This window comes from Penicillium griseofulvum, assembly GCF_001561935.1.
Source record: "Penicillium griseofulvum strain PG3 chromosome Unknown contig_6, whole genome shotgun sequence".
Classification (NCBI taxonomy): domain Eukaryota; kingdom Fungi; phylum Ascomycota; class Eurotiomycetes; order Eurotiales; family Aspergillaceae; genus Penicillium; species Penicillium griseofulvum.
In genome coordinates, this window is record NW_024467419.1 from 1,394,080 (window position 1) to 1,411,900 (window position 17,821).

Genomic DNA, 17,821 nt, shown 5'->3' on the forward strand with positions numbered 1-17,821 from the left:
GAAAGAAAACAAGAAAGTAGCTTTTGTACATAGAACAAGACATGAACCGAGACTGACCAGATTTTGCATAACGCCAAATCTCAGGCTTTGTCAAGTTCATACATTGAGTAGCCAGGATCCACTCCAGTCAAATCCAGCACCTTCCCAGTTATTGCTGAACGGATCCAAACTAACATCAGGGGAGGCAAAATCGTAAGAATCCACCTGTTGTCCGTGCGGAGCATCAAGGGACCGAAGGGCATCATTAGGGTCTTGAATATCCGCCATAGTGCAAGTAGGTGAGATCCCAGTGTTCCCTGTGGGTTCTAAGGATCGTCCAATGATTTGCCATTGTTTGCAAAGTTTCGTATCGAATCCCTCGAAGAAAGAGGCTGCATCTTGGTCGAGAGTAGGCGACGAACCCGCAAATGGACCGAGCTCTCGGACTTTATCGGTCAATTTGTTCAGCGCACGCAATGGTCCCACCGCTGAAAGCCATCTTTCAGATAACTTCTGAAGGGAGAGTTTCATGACTGTCAATTCATGTTCGGCCGTACCCTGCAGGTGGGTATAGCGACAGCTAGAAAGAAGTGATAGTCCAGCGCATAGTGGATAGAATGCGAATACAGGACCCAGGTATCGAAGCTCGTCGCGAAGCAGGAATTCCTCGTAAATCCCGGCAATGAATGAAGATGCGACCAGAGATGCTGCGGGTGGTACGCTCCCTGGAGTAGGAGAGCGATGGAGAATAGTGAGGACCACGAAATACTTAACCATCAGCTGTTGAACTTCGAAATTGCAGATGGCCGGATCGTCTTGGTCTGCGACAGATGATCGTAGCCTTGGAACGACTTGTTTTGCCCATCGGTAGACGGCATTCTCAAGATCGACCTGTCTTTGACGAGAGATTTCCTGTCGGAGATGGGACTCGACTGTGTCTCCCAGAAGCCGACATATCGTGTAGTAGGCTAGGAATAATTGAGATTTGAAGTTGTTCACGGGGAAATCATTAATTGATGGTGGGAGCACATCGCTGTCGCGTAGATTGATAGTTCGTGGTCGGCCTACGCCAACAGAGATTATATTGTCTCGCACCTAAGTATGTTAGTGCGTGATACGTTGTGCGTTGCAATGAGATACCTACCACCAGAGACCACCACAGCCTTCTCCGAAGCCCCCGATCTCGAGCATTCGGCGCAGGTTCTTTGTGCAGTCCAATCTGAAAAGCCATTGCCCCGGCTGTTCGGATCCAAAAACCACTGGTATCGGTAGAGACATCTTCGGGCCCAACCGGGTTATACCAATGCAGCAGGCAGGCGGCCACAATAGAAATCAAAGGGTCGTCACAACCACCAAAAAAGAAAAGTAGCTTTGCTCGGCGATAGAACACTTCACTAGACCCATAGTCTAAATGAGCTTTAGAAACTCTGCTTCCAGCGAGAAAGACAGACTGGAGAAGCAGCATTGATCGCGGCGCACTCTCTTCCAGCCATTTCGGGTCCACAACCGGTGTCCAGGGTGCACAGTGCATATTAAAACTGGCCATTAACTCTTTTTGAACAGATACTGGAGGTAATTCAAAGGCACCCTGATCGCGGAGCATTTGCAAGTCGGTTGCTGATGGTTTGGGGTTGGTGTAGGTAGTTTCGCGACCGGGTTTGACCATATTTTCATCAAACGGGACGCTGCCACCGAGATATTCACTGCGGCCACGATAGCTCTCTTCTTTAATGAAGGGATCATTATTAGCTGAATTGGCTTCATTTTGAACATTTGGAATGACCCCAGACGCGCTCAAAGAATTCCGCTGTGAAGCCACTTCTGGTGACTCAGGAGGAACTTGTGAGCCCCGCGGTGTCTGGCTCAAGGGGGCAGAGATTGACACATTTCGCCCTGGCGAGAGACTGTTGGTGAATCTCTTGCGTTTTCTTGTATATGGTCTAAAGGGAGTCAATTTTTTGAATTCGATCTCTCGGGGTTTTTTTACTTACCTGCACTCCACATCTGATTTTTTGCAGTTGGTGCAAGGGTCTTGTGTGGCAAAGTCACACCTCACCTATAATCATTAGTTGCATTATTTAAGAACTGATCTATCAATGTACCTTTCTTTTATGACAGATTATACATGCCGAAGACATGGCGCTATGCCCGACAGGGCAGATCCGATTGACGGTGGGTTGGAGAAGTTCGAGAGTGGAGTTTAGCCGAGGCTCTATCTTAACCAACATTTCATCTTTTGCTTATTGTTTATAGGACATTTGAGTGATTGCAATAATTCTAGGGAGAATGCCGTCCACCCCTTGCCTGCAAAGGCACTCTACGATACTATTCTTCTCTTTACGGATGACCAGAAGTGTGAGTGTCCTGATAGATGCCAGCTGTAGTTTTTGCGCAGTCAACCTTCACAGTGTTGTGTATGCAATGAACAGCGACTATCTCTAGCCTGTCAGTTGTCTAGGTGGTCTACGTGGTATAGATATTGGTGTTTGTTTGATCGACGCACATCGTTGTCTTCAAGCTTCTAGCCGTCTTAGTTTTAGTGAAGATGGTTTCAAGTTCATCGCGTGAGCAGCAGCAGCCACCATACCACATCCCTGGGACCTCACCACCATGACAACCGCGACCACCACGCCGAGACTTCGCGGATTTCCTCCGCTCCTTCTCTGTCGGGTGTTTCCCTAATCCTTCAGCCGAGCATCCAACCTCATGACCAGCTCATCGAGCTTATTTGTGTCGTCTTTGGCAAGTTCATGCTCCACCTTGCCAAGTTCAGGCCCTACCCCCTTCTGCCTGTCACCTGCTAGTTCTTCTTCTTGCCTCTCGGACCAAGGGTTTACCCACCATTTCCAGGTTTTGATGCGGTCCACAATGAATTGGCGTACTAGTACTAGGACACCAATATCTTGGTAGGCCGTACTCCACACCTCCTCTGGTGTCGCGCTGTCAGATATTTACAGTTAGTTGATGTTTGCCCAAAGGATAGGGTATAGGGGAAAGGGACTCCCATACAGCTTTGGAAAGCTTGACAGAATTCAGCCATTTCTATATCATTCACATTGAACCGACCGTTAGGCCTGGCCGAGGGATGGTATGGGCTCTTCCCCCCAAAGTGTCATCGGAATAAAACGATTAGAAAGTTATTCTCCGAGATACTCAGACGGTATTTCCTACCGACCAGGTAGGAGGCGGGGTTCCAGTTTCCACAGAGTATGTAGAATGCTTTATAGACTGGGAACCAGAGCAAACCATTCGCCCAAATGATCATGTGGCAGGGTCCAGGGTGATACGCGAGGTGCATATGTCGCTGTATTGGTCAAAATCACCCTTAAACTGGGAGCTGCGTTGGTGGGGCGTCAACGGGCAGAGGCAGTAGAAAACATTTCGGCCGGTGAAGCAAACGTAAGACAGCTCCAGGCGAGCCTCTTGCTTGACGTGGTCCGTTCAAGCTCCTTGCCATTATGGCGATTGGAACGGATCCTTCGGCGGCTCACAAAGACGTGGACGTTCTCGACCACCGTTGCCGCCTCGTCCTCACCCCCACGGCCACCATGATCAGCGCAGATTTGAATATGAAGAAGGGAGGAAGGGTTAGATAGTCTGGTATTTATATATGCCAGAGGTATGGGGCGGGTAGGTATGTTAGTCTTTTGGGTGGTCTTTTGGGTAGTCTTTCTATAACTTTTCAGATATCCTTTTAGATGTCTTTTTCGTATATATTTCTCACCCTTCAAGGTTTGATACTGGACGGCAGAAAACGCGAGAGAAGGTATAAAGCGTACAAAGACTTTGCTACATATAAATAGTGATGTACCTGAGAATCACATAGAACAGCAAAATTTGCGTGCTATATAAAGCGTCAAATTTCATGCTTGGCTATTCAAAGCTTCGAACCCGCCTTTTGCAAGGATCGATGACCAGAGGCACGGTTCGCCGGCAGATCAACTCCCCAGGCAATACGGCAGTCCCATTGGAGATGCTCATCGCCTCCGGAACTAGCACTAGCATTGCCACTGACAGTAACGATATCATGGAACACCTGGTCTCCCACACCACCCTCGGCGCTCACGATCCAGCGACGAGCGATCTCTGCCATGACAGGGTCATTATCCCTTTCAGCATCAAGCGCCAGAAGAGCACCGGATAAAATCCAAGCTAGTGTAAACATAAAACGACGGCCATCAGCAACAGTCGAAGCAGGATCCTGAGTTGTAAAACGAGCACGTAAAGTCGACCACGCAGCTGTCAGGACATTCCGAAGATCTGCCCGCTGAATCAGGGTCAAGGTACGGTCAAGCCAGCACCCAAATATGCCCAGGTTATCTTTCTTGATAAGGAATCGAACAAACTCGCTCGCTAGCACGTTGGTAGTACCCTCCCAGATAGAGTTGACCGCGTTATTACGCATAATCCGAGAGATATTGAACTCGGGCTCATCAGCCTCATCCATATATCCGACTCCACCCATAGATTCCTGACATTCCTGGATTCCGATAGTGGTCATTTTACTAATGACAGCCTTAGCAGTGGCAGTCAAGACGCGGAAAACCACCTCGGCTTCCTTGCCGGGATGAGGTAGATGGGCGAGCTTATTGGACGAGGATGTCTGATCCTCAACCACCCCAAACAAAGCAACTGTGAACCATGCAAGGTTCATCGCTCCGCGATGCTTTACTTCCATGTCTGCGAGGAGTCGCAAGTGCATCGGGATTAACCAGAGCGGTTCACCAACTGTAGTCCTCGCTTTCGCGAAGCTCTTCGTGATACTGATAGCTCTACGCCAACCGGCAAGTGACCCGACAAATGTATGAAGACGGGTGACATTGAGTAGAGGCGCGATGGTGATGATGCCCTGGTCTAGCTCTCCAAGGAGATGCGCACGCATGTCCTTTAGTTCCAATTCGGCCGTTGGCAATTCTTTGGTCCCGAGTTTGTTCTTCAGTCGGTGGATCCTGACGCCATTGGATACAACCCTAGGGACGCCGTCGGCGCCTATCACTGTCCGTCGCAATGGGGCGAGGAATGTGCTTAGCTTTCCGGACGGTGTTTTAGCGAGCAAAAGGGCAAGGTTTGCATCCGTTGCTGAGGAGAAGAACTTAAATCCGCTGATTAGGTAGTCGCCTTCACCTAGAGGGTCGGACCCTGTGGTAGCTAGAGGCGAGTATGTTGCCCATGTTTCGGTGTTTTGAACATCGCTTCCACCGGCTCTCTCGGTCATCCATTGGCCCGAGGTCCAGTGGTCATCTTTTTCGGAGATCAGCCCGTTGAACGCAGTATGGAAAGAATGTGTAGATGGCAGTTTGTTGATTCTGCGTGATAGAATAAAAGCAGCACCATCGGTCATGCTAATTGGACAGGAGTAGAGTCCAGAAGAAGGAGAATATAAATAGATCCTGGGATCATGACATCAGTGATAGTGTGAGAAGATCGATAACGAGTTACTAACAGCGCATACTGAACTGTCCTTCTATCAACCCCTAGGTTCTGGTCATAGCCCGCTGAAACGATCCTAATCGGGTCAAGTTAGATTATGCATGTCATCTTCAAGCCGATTAGTCGATGATACCTATTCCGAGCACCCCATTTCCCCAATTGTTTCCAACCTTCCGTTGTTATCAATCGGTCATAATCATATCTCTTGCCCCAAACATTATGACTCTTGACGTATGGCACATTACGCTCGGCATCGGCGCTCCATTCACGAACCTGCTCGGAAATAGCCTCGGAACCGAGCTGGGTGAGATGTGGTTGTATAGATTCAAATGTAGCGGATGGTAAGTACCCTGAATAGTGTTAGGTGTTATTATAGGGTAGCTGCATATGAGTGAGAAACTTACATGCCAGTGCCCGTTGAAGGCTGGGATCCGATGTGTAGGTATTCCCCAATGGGCTGGGGTCGGTGACGTAACCGGTATCTACTGTCGCGGGCTGTTGGGAGGACATGCTGTGATTCTTACAAGTGAATACAATTATAAGATAACAAACAGAACACTCAGAACATTCAGAACACTCAGAATGAAATTGATTAAAGCTATTAAATATGCGGGGGAGATGGACCTCGGCCGTCGGTTGTCTCATGGAAGTCTTCCAAGGTTGTGCCTTATAATTTGTCCTCCGTGAAAGCGCCGAGTACCCGGTGATCCTTGTTGACAATGCAACATCGTATATATAGATGATTTGCTGTTTCTACTAGATATCCTGGTCAAAGTCGGCTGGCAAGCCAACACATTTCCAATGGTCTTTTCACTACTCTTTGCAGTAGTCATGACAGAATTTGATTTTTTATTTAACGTTGCTTTTTCAAACTGAAATCCCTCACATCTCATGCAGAGTGTTGTATCCCGTCTCAACCAAGCTGCGCGGTCCTCGGGCATCAGAGCAAACATGCCAATAGAACAGTCCACCCAGTTTCGACGAGGTCACAAATTCCGCCTTCTGTTTTACCGTTTCTGGGGTATCGTATGTGACAAAACCACCATCAGCTCCAGTACAGAATGACGCACCAATGTCCCTGTCATAGTACTCCTGTGTGCCCGGTCGGGGCAGATCACGATAGTCAAAAACACCATCCTCGCCACCATGTCCAGTATACCGCTGACCAGGGCCATTGCTACCCAGGAAGGAGCGTCCATAAACTGGGACACCCAAAATGATCTTTCTAGGAGATACTCCTTGTCCTACGACGTAAGAAACCGCCGAATCACCAGATACACCTGGGCCATAAAGCTTCGCCTGATGGCCCGTCTCGGGCTCCCACGGCCCAGCAAAATCGTAGGTCATGAGGTTGATCATGTCAAGATACTTTTGTGCCGCAGCAAGGTCAATGTTGCGCAATGCCCACTGGCCAGCAGGGAGGGCGGTGGTAAGGACGTATCGTGGAGCGGGTAGGACTTCCCGCAGACGTGCGAGGAGACGAACATAGTCCTTCCCTTGCTTGGAATCAGAGGGATGTTCCCAGTCAACTGCGTAGCAAATATGGTAAGTCATATGCTTCCAGCGTGCGTCCGAATAAAAAAAAAATTAACACGGTCTTACTGTCAATGCCATCAATTCCAAATTGATCCACCAGTTCGCGCGCGGTGCGAACGAAAGTGTCCACCCGAGATCGGCTGTTGGCAACAGCAGCGAAGTTCTCACTGCCTTTTCCACCACCGCCAACAGAGAGAATTACCCTCATTTTAGAGTACTGTTGTTTCAATTGGACAAAAGCTCTAAGGCAACCTTCTGCACCATCAACGGGCATTTGGGTATCAGCCCACTCATCACTTAGCTATGACGCGGCGTCAGTAAATATTCCCACATTGGAGGATGTGCATGTTGATTAAAACTGACATAGACAGTGCCATCATCTTTCACCCTGCGAGAAACCAATTTGAGATTAGCGCATCAGCCATCTACACGAACTCGGGCCTTTGAACGGCGGTAATTGGCTGTGTTTACCAGGCAAATGCATAGAACACGTGAGAGATAAATCCCAAACGTAAAGATGAGGGAGGTTCCTTTCGATAGATTCTCCAATTCGGATAGTAGGCTGCATTTGTGTACAAAGGCACTTCGTAAGAGACGTGGGCAGCGGGGTCACGATCCGCACCCAGTCGACGGAAGAACCTGGAGGCTGAGAACATTGTCAAGACGTCAGAGTCAGGAGTGTTATAAGCTTGCTCATTGGAGGAGTAGAAAGACTGAAGTTGAAAACAAAAATATATGAACAGAAAAGAAAGAGAAAGGATGAATTGAAAGTCGGAAAGTGCCCAGAGCAATCGTGTGTTTCCTTTTTTGGAATCTGTCACGTGGATCTGTTCTACCACTTAGACTAATTGGGGGAGTGTGGATGATCAGATTTGAAGCAGATCTCAAGGTGTCACTAAGCTACTTGGGGTGGACGGTAACGAAAATGCGGGGAAGGCGAAATGCACAGATTTTTCAACGTACAGAAGTACTGTTTGGCCTAATGCGGGGGGATTGTTCGGTTGCCTACTTGCCATGAACCTGTTCTAGATCGGACCTTCTCGGGGTATCTCCGTGTGATCGGAAAATCCTGGAAGACCTAAGGTACGATGGTGGATCGTCTTGCATGCGCCCCATGTTTGAAAGGATGCAAAAGATCATGAACCATTGTGGATGACCATGAATACGACAAGCTCGTGTCCCGGTGTGCAATAAATCTTTGCAGATCAAGAGACTAAGAAAAGGGGCTATGCAGGTTTGATATTTTGCTAATCCTTTTTTTGCTTTTTTTTGCTTTTTTTTGCTTTTTTTTCGATCGGATCGCTTACAGGGATATCTGATTCGCTCATGGGATTTATATGAGGCTGGTGAACTATACAGTGTGGCCCGGGCTTTGTGCTTTGCCTGAGGGAATGCATCCTGCGGGGACCCGTGGGCACCGTTTGACTACATCGCATGCCCCTCAAATCACTCCAAAGTTCGGAGTATGAGAGGACATGAAAAATGAAAACGAGCTATTTTTATTGGCCAAATGTGCTCATTACAACGAACGGTCCCAAGATAACCAACACAAACCTACAACCCTCCCCTGCCCTAGATAGGTAATCATGGATCATCATATAATCAGGTACCATCGGTGTTGAACATGATTTATTCTTCGGCCACAGTTGTCTTCAGTTACGGGTATGGTCTTAACACAGAGTCTGATTCGGGGCACTTGAAATACTCGGCGACATGACAAATTTAGATGCGGGTTTTGTATCCGTTGAAGTGAACGATCTGCATGTTCGTCTCAATGACTTTTACAATGTTGTGGAGGCAGTTGATCAATCTTCATCATCCGTGATCTTCATACAACACTAGAGCTTAACAGCCTTGTTCAGTTCGGCCCACTTCTTCTCCCCCTCAGACCCAGTCGGTGGCGGGACCAGACCATTGAGCTTCCACAAGTCTCTCGACACTTCCGTAATCCAGTACTCCCAATCCATTCCCTTCGATTCAAATACAGGATTGAGGATCGCATCAACATCAGCTAAGAATCGCTGTTTGCTTTCGTCGCTCTTGAAGGCACGAGCAATGTGATAAATTGTCAAGGCTGCAAAGTTGGGGTGAGTTTCGCCGCCAACGAATGCAGTACCGGGGGTGTCCTCGGTGAAGCGAACTTGGACGTAGAATGCAGGTAGGCCGTACGAGACGTACAATTTAGTGATTGACTTGGCGAGTTGTTCTTTTTCAAGAGCCGTAATAGTGTTTGGGCTATGTTTGATGTCCCAGAGAGGCATTTTGAAGGAAGTATTTTCTTCTGGGAATGATCGTGTTGGAAATTATTTCAAAATGAATCGTGAATGAATAGTTGTTGATTAGATTTACATTTATTAGATCGTCTTCATTTTTATATACTACATTGAAGATCATGAGGTCCCAAATAGACCGAGATTAGTGATATCAAATTGTCGCGCCATCGTCCATATGCATAATGACTGTTATTTCTCCGTATGTTATATAATATTGTGTTCATCTCTCGGGAAGATATTGTAATAGAAAAAAGTCTTGAATAAAAATAGCGGGTCAATTGTGACACTTTAAGGTTTTTGATCATTTCATCAGCCTCGGCCGCGATTTTGATGATTATATCGTGCAACTTGCCTCGGAAGCTTCACAATAGTAACACTGATTACTCGGGTTATTGGATCGGGGTAACATTCAATATATGATGACATATCTATGTCTCATGGAGTTGAGGGTATCTTTAGAACCGGACTAGGATCCTATGACGTGAGTGATTGTGCTATACTATCAATTATACACAGGTGGAGACTGGGGCAAATTAGATTCAACGGCAGATTACAAATTCAGACAGATATAAAAGACAGCTGCCTAGCAGTTGGTTTATCCCCCATCAGCACTCTAATAATCAACAATATGTCCAACGAACTGATATTTATCACTGGAGCTACTGGCTTCATTGGGAGCGCCACGGCAGTGGAGGCTCTCAAAGCTGGTTATCGATTGCGGGTTTGTCTTCGCAAGCCATCTAAGCAGTTGGAAACTCTGTTGTCGGAGTACAGTGACCGAGTTGAATTTGTTATCATCTCAGATCTCACTGATGAGACGGCATTTGATGGCAAGTTAAACGGCGTGGACTATGTACTTCATCTTGCATCCCCACTTCCCCATGGGATCAACAAGGAAGCATACTTCGGCCCGGCTGTGAAAGGAACCACTGCCTTGCTGAAAGCAGCAGCAAAGGTGCCAACTATCAAGAAAGTCGTGGTTACCTCGTCCATTGCAGCCTTCATTCCATTGTCTGGCATTCCTGCCGGTGGTGTGGTCAAAGGTACGTTATATCACACTTTTTTATATCCGAGTAAGAATTTTATTGACGCATCTCCTAGAGGACAATGACTGGGACTTTTCCGTTGATGAGAATGGAAATTTTGAGGTCCCTCAAAACCCGGCTGCAACAGCAATGCGACTGTATATGGCATCCAAACTTCTTGCAAACAAGGCGACTTGGGAGTTCCGAGAAACAGCCAAGCCACACTATGCATTGGTGACATTGCATCCTGCATTTGTATACGGGCACAATCTTGTTCAGAGTTCAGCCGACGGAATCCAGTCGGGATCTAACAGTGGTCTGTGGAATCTTATCATGAAGGGCGATCCCTCTGGAAGCACCGTGGGAGTGCATATACAAGATGTTGCCGAAGCCCACGTCAAAGCACTGGATTCCAAGATCCCCGATGGCTCGAAGTATCTGCTGGCCGGGCCGAAGACGACGGGCCCAGACGTTGCGAAAATTGTGCGAAAACTCTATCCGGATTCTGGGGCTCTGATCTCTGAAGATACCCAGGGTGTCTCGTTCCCAGTTGATACAACTAAGGCGGAAACAGAGCTTGGAATTCAATGGCGCTCATTCGAGGCGATGGTGCGGGATCTGATGGACCAGCAACTCGGGTTTAGGTAGACATATCTGGCAAATTTTGTGTTTATAGATAAATAAGAATATTTCGGAATATTTGCTATAGACTCCATGTAAATGGATATTAATTGGATTGGTTGTTGGGATTTAGTTCTCTTGTCCTGATTGCTTCTCTTCACTTGATTCCCACCTCGCTTATCTCCATTCGGCATATAATCGTATCATTTCCAAAAGAATAAGAGCACTAGGCTTGGTGGTATAAAACGTATGAATCAAAATTTTGTTACCAATGTAAGGAGAAAGATTTAGTATCGCTGGCTTCCAAGCTTGTCCACGTCTCCGATGTCAAATGCAAACAAGCCAAACACTGTGTCGCCACCTGATTTCTAAGGCGTCAACTGGAGAACAATCTGGACAGCTCCGCGACCTTCAACTAAGCCTTCTTCCTCAATCCTCCTTCTCCATGCCAATTTAGCTGAGATAGTCTGAGAATTTGTGATTGCTACTCTCTCCATAATCCTTGGAATTTTATCCACAAAAAGGCGGGTACACAAGTCAGTCGAATACACTGACCCGCGACGACCACCGATCATCTCTTTGCCCTCAAAACTACACCCGAGCTTCATCGAGCCATGGCTGCCGATACTCAAAGCGCAGCTGCGCGCATCATCTCCGCCGAGCCGACACGCGATCCTAGCTATAATGACTTTTCTTTCACACCCTTTCTGCGCAAGAGCTTCGGGTTCGGACTTGCCAGTGATGTACCTGTCTGCAAAGCTTATAGCGAAGGACACTGCCCACTAGGACCTGCCTGTCCAGATCGCCATCCCACACCATCCCGCGTGACGACCTCAACTACCACAGCCTCCGGAATGGCACCATCTACAACACACGGATCGCTGGTTTGCAAACATTTCCTCAAGGGACTGTGCAAAAAAGGACTGAAATGCGAATACCTCCACGAATATAACCTTCGGCGAATGCCAGAATGCCAGTCATTTTCGCGATCCGGATACTGCACCAATGGTGACGATTGCCTTTATCAGCATGTCCGCGAGGAGGCACGCCTGCCACCTTGCGAGCACTACGACCGCGGATATTGCGAATTGGGACCACTCTGTGCAAAGCGACACGTCCGCCGGCGTCTATGTGTCTTCTATCTAGCCGGATTCTGCCCTGAGGGAAAAGCGTGCGCCAATGCTCACCCTCGCTGGACGGAAAACCTACCACGGCCTACAATGCGCACCGAGAAGACGGAGGAAGAACTTGAACGTGAACGAGTTCTCATTCGCGAAGAACAAGAACGCGAAAAGGAACGGGAACGAGAATGGCGAAATGAACGTGGTCGGGGTGGTGGGTTTGGGCGTGGTCGCTTCCGCGGGCGTGGAAGGGGTTAGCTGGATTCCCGAGGTCTTAGATTCTTATCGCAAGGGTTTTTTTTGGCGACATTGCATGGCATGGAGTGAGGTGTGGGTTCAGCAAGGGTCCACGGGCTTGTTTTCTTTTCGTTTATGGTTCTTTCGCTAGTCCCGCGATACCCCCATTAAATTTGACGCAAAAATATATAAATTTTACTTTTCATTTGCTCAATGGCACATCTGGTCAAGGGAGGCATACTGTTTCACCCACTTCGCCTATAATAGACTTATAGTACTGTGAAACATATTCAGCCACCGGCCCTCAGTACGCCGTCAGCTTACGCATCTAACTCGTACGATGTCTAGGTGCATTCCTAGTGCATTCGGACCTTTTCCCAAGGTTCTCCCAAACTATCGGCGATGCGATGACATCATGACAGGCAAAGAGATAGTTAACGGAATTGAAAGGATATAAGATATACACCTAAAAGCAATAGAATCTCAACAATTACTATTTTTTACTAATGATTTTGTAACTTGGCTCTGAAGACCCTTAGCGTCTAAATTTTAATTTGTCAGTTCTCAGTAAGAATCACTAAGGGGAGAGCTATATCCGGGTGGATCCTCTTTAGCCAATCATACTCCATTCTTGCTCCGTAATCGATGACTGATAGCCACTGTAAAGCTTTGTTGAGCTCGCTAATCATAGAGGTACCTAAGTCCCCTAATAATTAATATGGGGAATGAAGTACCCTAGGACATTCCTCCCGGCGGGGTGTCACCATATAATTAGCTCCCCTCCCCCACGCCTTCTCAGTTTCCCTCTACATTCACTCAATCCTCACAAACCGTCATAATGGCTCCCAAGATCGCAATTGTCTACGTACGTCTTTCAATGGCAATATACTCCTTCATCTCACTAATTGACCGAACAGTACTCTATGTACGGCCACATCAAGGCCTTGGCCGAGGCCGAGAAGAAGGGCATTGAGTCCGCCGGTGGTCAGGCCGAGATCTTCCAGTCAGTGACACCATTATTCTTCTACCATCAAATCACTTAATTAACATTTCTATCTCTAGGATTGCTGAGACCCTCAGCGAGGAAGTCCTGGGCAAGATGCACGCTCCTCCCAAGTCTGACTACCCCATTGCTGAGCCCGCCGATCTCCTCGCCTACGACGCCGTTCTGTTCGGTATCCCTACCCGTTACGGTAACTTCCCTGCTCAGTGGAAGACCTTCTGGGACAAGACCGGCGGCATCTGGGCTACCGGTGGTTTCTGGGGCAAGTACGCCGGTCTCTTCGTGTCCACCGGTACCCAGGGTGGTGGTCAGGAGTCTACTGCTCTTGCCTCCATGAGCACTCTCGCTCACCATGGCTTCATCTACGTTCCCCTCGGCTACAAGACCGTCTTCGCCCAGCTGAGCAACTTGGACGAGGTTCACGGTGGTAGCGCCTGGGGTGCTGGTACCTTCGCTGTAAGTTAACATTACACCCTCCAAAGCGTTTCTATTGCTAATCATCTCATCTAAAGGGTGCCGACGGTTCCCGCCAGCCTTCTGCTCTTGAGCTCGAGGTTGCCACTGCCCAGGGTAAGGCCTTCTACGAGACCGTCTCTAAGGTCCAGTGACTGCATGGTAGTACCGAGTCGAAGCCGGAGAGCTCGACCCCTGCTGCTGGGGAGACTGCTCAAAAGACGGAGCAGCCTGTCAAGGAGCAGCAGGGTTCTCAGGGGCCAGCTAAGAAGGAGAAAAGCAGCGAGGGGCCATGCGGTTTGCCTAAGAAATGTACCATTCTTTGATTGGACCCATGTCTCTACTTGCTTTCTTTGATTTTTGGAGGTTCTCCCTGGGCGTTCTCTTAGGCGTTTCGAATTATTATGATGATACGGAGATACCATTTTCATTATCTATTGAACAATTATCTCTATAATGGAAGATATATGTGGGAATTTTTCTCGGTTTCTTTTACAACACCCCATTATAACGTATATGCTCAGCTCTCTTGCCTAAGACTGAAGAGCCAGGTTTCAGCTAATAATCCTGAGGTATATTCTGATCCTCAAAAGGTACATCTTCGTGGTAAACGAAGCCAGAAACAACCCGGCCTTGATCTACTGACTAAAAGTAGACCATCACAACTTCAAAGCATAGCAGTAAGAATCATTCAGCAACAAATATGGGCCAATGCTAAACATATTAGATGTGTAATAATATGTGAGGTATCTTTGGATTGTGCGGCCATGAGGCAACAGTATATATCGCGAGATGTCCGCCTGCCATTCAAAACCAAGTACCTGCCCCCCTGATCAGCGTGAAGACGTCCACAACTAGCAAGAGGATTAAGGACAACGAAGAATGCCCTGCATGTAGGGGGATAACACCACCAGAGACACCATAAATATAATAAGTGAGGTGACATCTAAGCCTTGAATCATTCCATCTCGTTATTGATTTCCTTCCGTATACCTTCAACAATCTTTTGCTCCTCTTTACCCCCCCAAGTGTATGAAATAGCTCTCTCCTTTGCCTTTTCACTCCATCCATTACGGAGAATAAAGGTTCTGTCTAATCAGAATGCGTATCCAATACCAAAACATTAGACTAGACGCCTCACAATTTGCCGTTCTGTTGACTTGCAAGGTATACCTGATGAGGAAGTTGCCGAACATCCTCCTTGTCGAGTTGTTGAACGACCCCCAAATCAAGAATAAACCATCGTTTAAGGGGTTTCTGTGAATCAAAATCAGCGGGAATATGAACGTGGTCATAGCCCGCTGGGTGAAGAGAAGGATTGAATGCACGGTTTAACATAGTTGCACAGAAATCTTCTCCAATTGTGACATAGCGCCTCTGGGGACACCCATCTATGTCGGTTACACAGGTATAAATTATTATTCTGGTAGGATTGGAATCCATATTTTCCAATATAATGATAACAAAGCGAGCAATGGAGCAGGGCTTAGAACCCTGGAATTTTGAAATGACGCATTGTAAAGTGTCTAGGTGAGTATCACGCCTCTTTTATATGACATGGCCAAGAGGTTGAGCGGTCAAGACCCTCTCGATGATGGATTAACAAAAGGCCGAACTTTCGGACAACAGAAGCTTGGATACCAACGATGGGATCCATACACCAGATTCTCCAGATGTATGGCTTTTTGTAAGCTTCCATTCTTATTTTATGGATTCAGGCCGGTTCATGCACGAATTTGGATCTATATACATAGCTCCTACCGTAAATCACAAGCTATGAGGCGCCAGACAAACATTTATTTCCAATTAGAGAAGTCAGTTCGCCCCTACCTAAATCCTAAACCTTGCCCATCAATACTTGTAGCAAGTCCTTCAAGAAATGTATGGGATCAAAAGTACCAGAAATGTCTACTATAAATGAAAGGCATCCAATATTCTACCGGTGGCCTGAAGGGCAGAACAACCAAAAGGGAGGCCGGGTTTGACTCCATCACCAGGAACATTGTCTTGCCCGACGATTGGTGCACTGATGAAGCAGGAGTAAAACAGCTTCCAATATACAACATTCCATATTATTGTTCTAGAAGTGAATGATACGTCTTAGATACATGAAGCCTTTACGCATTCAGTTCTATGCGATTTCACGGTTAGGTCACTCTTGCAATGCAAGTAGGTGTTAGCTTAAGGGCTACAAAGGAGTCATAGATGAGGTAGGAAAAGCTATATAGCCAATTAATGTAGCTGAAAGACAGCTGTAGTAATATTCGACAAGGTTTTTGAGTGTTGTACAGTCGTCACTTGTCCTTGACTCAAGCGAAATATTGATAGAATTGTCCAGAACGCCTCTAAAATGCACCATCGGAACGCTCAACACGCAAAGAAATCACCTTGACCGTAGTATGCTTATGAACTGTTCACTCATTTCTTTCAAATTCGCCTTGTCTTGCATGGTCCGTAGTCTTCTTGTTCGTGAGATCGTTTCATATTATGTTCATTGACATCATTCACGTCATTTGACGTATTAGGAAGATCGCGGTAGGGTAAGGAACTGGGCTCCACACCCTCGGCAACAAGTCGCTCGGCGTCCTCTTTTTCGTGTGGTCGTTTCATACTGTGCTCATTGCTATCATTCATATCATCTGATGGATTGGAAAGATCCCGGGAAGCTAACGGACCGGGTGCCACAAGCTCGGCAGCGAGTCGGTCGGCGAAGGTAACATAAGGCTTGTATGGGATTTTCATCCGTCGAATGATAGGCCATTCCATGGGGCTTGTTGCATCCTTCGGATTCCTAAGTCCATTCAGAAGCTCGGTGGTGATTTGGGCCTCGTATAAAAGCATGTATTCCCTCTCAAATATGTGGGTCACGAGAAGACGCGACTGGAAGCGAATTAGCTGAGGCCTGGCAGAGAGAAAGCGAGCAAGCGTGAAACTTACTATGTAAGTAGTTGGTTTTGGCAAATTGAGCTTGCGCTCTTGAAGCTGCGCAAGAGCCAATAAGTGACATATGAAATATGGATCTTCGGTCCATTCCTTTGGGGTTATCTGAGCTAGTCGCTTATTGTAGATACGCCCTACAATGTGGTTCAGCGTGCCCCTTGGACCCGGGCAAGCCATAAACCGCCTGCCGCGAGATCCGTTGACGCTTGTGTAATGTACATAGCCTACCAACGGGGGTGGGCTATTGTGGATGTGTTCCGCGGGTTCATTGCGACGATGAAACATGATATAGTTTGGTCTGTGAATAAACCGACCTTGAAAATAAAATGGCGCTCCTTTAATGCTTAATAGTATTGTCAGTAACTCCTATGGAAGCTGTTCTGTTAGACAGTGGCTCTTACCTAAAGAATGAAAAAGGACGCTCCTTGCCCACTAAAATGTTGATGAGATGATCACGCTTCGCGGGAGGGGAGATATTTCTAGCAAGTCCTTCAGCGTCGCTTGCTGTATTCTGGCAAGGCTTTGGATGATCATTGTTCCTCTGGTCGTTTTGAGGAGATTCTGCATAGACATGGGTAGTCCCGACATCCTCGAATCGACATCCCACTAGATCAAGATGGTGAGAAGTCCACAGGAGAGGATTGACAAGGAAACTGGTATGGTAGCGCAGGATATCATTAAACGATTTTGGCTGAGAAGTGGCCGACATTATGACATTATGGATAAGATTGGCGATGACCTTTGATATTTTGAAATCGGCACCACTATCCATGGATAAAGCCAATAGAATATATCCACCGCCTAACGGAAATATTTGACCGCCTTTGTCACATGACCAACCATCCTATCAAACTGGTTGTCACGTGGCGCGGACATGGCCTCGGTTTGTTTGCTCCCAGCACTTCTTGTCCACAGTTCCTCTTTCTTTATTCTCTCTTCATGCATTCAAGGTTTTACTAAATCACTTCCTACTGCTCATAAATTATCCTTCTCTCAATATTTTCCCAAGAAGGGTTATTAACTTCTGCCATCTATAACCCTTCTTACTAGTTCAACTGAGTTGGGCACAGACCTGCCAGTGATTAGGCTGCTCGTTAGGCAACCGCAAATGAATGGTTAGACAATATGGGAGACCAATACCACTTCTGATTGGGATATCAACCCTTGGGCTTGCTACACTACGCTAGTTCAGACTAAGATTCT

General features: G+C 47.2%; 8 protein-coding genes across 8 annotated transcripts; 3 read left to right on the plus strand and 5 right to left on the minus strand.

Annotated features, from left to right (window-relative positions):
• Positions 1 to 96: 96 nt before the first annotated feature.
• Positions 97 to 3,244, minus strand: PGRI_076290 (transcription factor domain-containing protein; the record flags this gene model as incomplete). The annotated part of the gene is made up of 6 exons (XM_040795343.1): positions 97 to 1,074; positions 1,124 to 1,919; positions 1,971 to 2,035; positions 2,483 to 2,500; positions 2,691 to 2,908; positions 3,151 to 3,244. 6 exons carry the CDS (start codon positions 3,242 to 3,244, stop codon positions 97 to 99), a joined length of 2,169 nt encoding a protein of 722 aa, XP_040653020.1.
• Positions 3,245 to 3,856: 612 nt separating this feature from the next.
• On the minus strand, positions 3,857 to 5,919 carry PGRI_076300 (putative acyl-CoA dehydrogenase; the record flags this gene model as incomplete). The annotated part of the gene is made up of 4 exons (XM_040795344.1): positions 3,857 to 5,321; positions 5,423 to 5,485; positions 5,543 to 5,759; positions 5,814 to 5,919. 4 exons carry the CDS (start codon positions 5,917 to 5,919, stop codon positions 3,857 to 3,859), a joined length of 1,851 nt encoding a protein of 616 aa, XP_040653021.1.
• Positions 5,920 to 6,291: 372 nt separating this feature from the next.
• PGRI_076310 (glycoside hydrolase family 18 protein) lies at positions 6,292 to 7,153 on the minus strand (the record flags this gene model as incomplete). The annotated part of the gene is made up of 2 exons (XM_040795345.1): positions 6,292 to 6,938; positions 7,012 to 7,153. 2 exons carry the CDS (start codon positions 7,151 to 7,153, stop codon positions 6,292 to 6,294), a joined length of 789 nt encoding a protein of 262 aa, XP_040653022.1.
• A 1,630-nt stretch (positions 7,154 to 8,783) lies between these two features.
• Positions 8,784 to 9,206, minus strand: PGRI_076320 (tautomerase family protein; the record flags this gene model as incomplete). The annotated part of the gene is made up of 1 exon (XM_040795346.1): positions 8,784 to 9,206. One exon carries the CDS (start codon positions 9,204 to 9,206, stop codon positions 8,784 to 8,786), a length of 423 nt encoding a protein of 140 aa, XP_040653023.1.
• A 640-nt stretch (positions 9,207 to 9,846) lies between these two features.
• Positions 9,847 to 10,891, plus strand: PGRI_076330 (NAD-dependent epimerase/dehydratase; the record flags this gene model as incomplete). Its single annotated transcript, XM_040795347.1, has 2 exons — positions 9,847 to 10,261; positions 10,320 to 10,891. The coding sequence occupies 2 exons, from the start codon at positions 9,847 to 9,849 to the stop codon at positions 10,889 to 10,891; spliced, it is 987 nt and encodes a 328-aa protein (XP_040653024.1).
• Positions 10,892 to 11,478: 587 nt separating this feature from the next.
• Positions 11,479 to 12,243, plus strand: yth1 (cleavage polyadenylation factor RNA-binding subunit YTH1; the record flags this gene model as incomplete). The annotated part of the gene is made up of 1 exon (XM_040795348.1): positions 11,479 to 12,243. One exon carries the CDS (start codon positions 11,479 to 11,481, stop codon positions 12,241 to 12,243), a length of 765 nt encoding a protein of 254 aa, XP_040653025.1.
• Positions 12,244 to 13,060: 817 nt separating this feature from the next.
• pst2 (putative NADH-quinone oxidoreductase Pst2) lies at positions 13,061 to 13,833 on the plus strand (the record flags this gene model as incomplete). Its single annotated transcript, XM_040795349.1, has 4 exons — positions 13,061 to 13,087; positions 13,140 to 13,225; positions 13,285 to 13,681; positions 13,738 to 13,833. 4 exons carry the CDS (start codon positions 13,061 to 13,063, stop codon positions 13,831 to 13,833), a joined length of 606 nt encoding a protein of 201 aa, XP_040653026.1.
• A 2,272-nt stretch (positions 13,834 to 16,105) lies between these two features.
• On the minus strand, positions 16,106 to 17,327 carry PGRI_076360 (uncharacterized protein; the record flags this gene model as incomplete). Its single annotated transcript, XM_040795350.1, has 3 exons — positions 16,106 to 16,558; positions 16,616 to 16,961; positions 17,020 to 17,327. The coding sequence occupies 3 exons, from the start codon at positions 17,325 to 17,327 to the stop codon at positions 16,106 to 16,108; spliced, it is 1,107 nt and encodes a 368-aa protein (XP_040653027.1).
• Positions 17,328 to 17,821: the final 494 nt, after the last annotated feature.